The sequence below is a fragment of the Tarenaya hassleriana genome, unplaced genomic scaffold, assembly GCF_000463585.1.
Source record: "Tarenaya hassleriana unplaced genomic scaffold, ASM46358v1 Cleome625, whole genome shotgun sequence".
Classification (NCBI taxonomy): Eukaryota; Viridiplantae; Streptophyta; class Magnoliopsida; order Brassicales; family Cleomaceae; genus Tarenaya; species Tarenaya hassleriana.
This window is the reverse complement of record NW_010968766.1, coordinates 17,501-20,230: the sequence shown is the minus strand read 5'-3', so window position 1 is coordinate 20,230 and position 2,730 is coordinate 17,501. Positions and strand designations below refer to the sequence as shown.

Genomic DNA, 2,730 nt, shown 5'->3' with positions numbered 1-2,730 from the left:
TGCTGATAGCCCCATTGCTCTGTATTGTGACAACAATGGAGCGATCGCACACGCGAAAGAACCCAGATCCCATCAACGATCCAAACACATACTTAGACGATTTCACCTTATCAGGGAGATCATAGACAGAGGAGACGTGCACATTTGCAGAGTGTCGACAGATGACAACATTGCCGATCCGTTGACGAAGCCTCTCCCTTCGTCGAAGCATGAGGGTCATGTTAGGGATATGGGCATTAGATGTTTAGCAGTTCATGATTAGAGCAAGTGGGAGATTGTTGGTTTAATGCTCTATGATATACTGTTTATGAGCTTTATTTAGATACATTTGATGTATTGATACTTTCTATGGTTTTATGAGAGTATTTGATTCATTACATGTTCTTGTATACTAGATGTGTTATGAAATCCATGTATCATTATGAATGATACTAAACTCCCTAGTCTTGTGTCATTATGGGAATGATGGCAGGGTTCAGTTAATCTCAACGGTTATCTACGGATGGTTAATTCTTGGAGTTCAATGTTTGTGCTCCCTAAGTTTCTTCTCAAGGCCATTGATTCAATGTGTGCATCCTTTCTCTGGTCCAATACTCCGGATAAATCAATAGGGCACCGCATAGCTTGGTCCACTGTATGCTTGCCTCGAACGGAAGGGGGTTTGGGTATCCGTAAGCTTGAAGAACAGAACAGAACCTTTAGGCTGAAGCTGATATGAACCTTACTATGTAAATCAGGGTCTCTTTGGTATGCTTGGAGTGTTAAACACTTACTGAAAAATGGATGTTTCTGGGAATGCAAGCCTTCCGCCAACCAATCCTGGAACTTCAACAAACTCATCCACTTGCAGGTGTTAGCAAGAGGATTCCATCGGAAGCAGGTGGGCAATGGAAGCGACACATGGTTCTGGTATGATCATTGGTTGTCCCTCGGGCCATTGATAGCGGTATCTGGAGGAAGTGGACCGAGTCTTGCTCATATTCCTAAATCGGCCAAGGTCATTGATGCGACATCTGGAAACCATTGGAACCTCTCGCCAGCTCGTGGAGCAGGCCTGGAAACTATACAAGCGACACTCATCACCACCGACCCTCCTCACCCGGAGAAAGGTGAGGACTTGAATCTGTGGAGAGACCATAGAGGGCAGTTCAAAGCTTCCTTCTCCTCCTCAACCACATGGAAGCAGCTGAGAACTCCGAAGCAGAAGGTTCTATGGTATGATCTTATTTGGTTTAAGCTGGCTATACCTAGATACTCTATTGTACAATGGCAGGCTATTACACACCGACTTCCAACTAAAGACCGCTTGCGGGGATGGGGATTGCAAGTGGACAGCGCATGTGTTCTTTGTAATGCCGACCAGGAGAGTCATCCCCATCTCTTCTTTGCTTGCCCATTCTCCTCGGCACTCTGGAAGCACTACGCGGCAAGATGTTGGCCCCTTCCTCTGGAGGACCTGCTTGTTTGCTCGCCGTGGATGATCAGCCAAAGTGATATGTCCCACAACCGCTACCAAATTGCTCGCCTAATAGCCCAGGTGATAGTCTATGAGGTTTGGCGTGAACGAAATCTTAGAATCTTTGAAGGCAGGAGAAGGACGCTGCATGAGTTGCGGATCCACATCGAGCACCTGATTCGCGACAACATTCTCTCCACTCAAAAGGGGTGATATGGCATCAGTAACATTCTATTACAGGATTGGTATTTCCTTTGTGGGTCTTAATGTAGTCAGAATGATTAACGCAATGCTTCTGTAATTAGCTATTGATGTTTTGATGTTTTGTTATCATGGGTTCTACGGTCGGGGACTGTCGTTTTGATTGCAGTCAAGGACTGATTTTGTAAACACTATTTTTGATAATATTAGAATCACATTCATACCAAAAAAAAAAAATGATTTAATAGTTTCTCTATTAAAAATTATAATTATTATGGATAGCCCAAAATATTTATGTACACCCATCACACGTGTTATAAATATGTATCATCTCTTATCACAATAATATATAGTTCTCGGTCATTGGAACTTTATTTAGGGTTCCGCCACATTAACATGAATTATCCAACATAATAATATGGAAACACGGCAGATATTTATTGAAGTTTTGGATACGTGCAACGTTCCCGGTTTTATGTGGGACCCGCAATATCAACTCTGGTTTTATTTTATTTCGGTCTTGTAAAGACGAAATCCGCCTTTCTTCATGATCAATGTGTTACATGGTACAATGTTTTTTTTAGACTGTAGAAATGTGTGGCCGCACTATAGACGAACGTCGTCTATTTCAGACAGTCGAACTCAGTTAACGAGAAAGCAGTCGAATCAGATAAGGTGGCTTGTCCATGCCTTATATTCGACATATGATATCGTGATACAAAAGGATCATCAACCGGAATCATCACTGGCGCTCGTAAGATCACGAACAAACTCTATTCGAGATAGGTAGTCATAGTGTCTTGCTGGAGACCGCCTATGACTTGTATATCCGAAATAGAGATTTCGGGTTATACTGCTGTATCGAATGAGCCTACAGGGTCACACACGCAGGGAAGGACAAACGCACGAGAAAACGTCGAGAAATCTGGATAGAGGTCCGGACCGTCCGGTCTAGGAAGTGGACCGAACGGACCGGAGCATCTAGTCCGAACGGACCAATTTGTTGGACCGAACGGACTAGAGAGTTCAGTCCGAACGGACCAAGTGTTGAGAACGAACGGACTGAACCATCG

General features: G+C 43.7%; 1 protein-coding gene across 1 annotated transcript; it reads left to right on the top strand.

Annotated features, from left to right (window-relative positions):
* Window positions 1–737: 737 nt before the first annotated feature.
* Window positions 738–1,669, top strand: LOC104799997 (the record flags this gene model as incomplete). The annotated part of the gene is made up of 1 exon (XM_010522695.1): window positions 738–1,669. A coding segment is annotated over one exon (932 nt), but the record flags the coding sequence as incomplete, so codon positions are not given.
* Window positions 1,670–2,730: the final 1,061 nt, after the last annotated feature.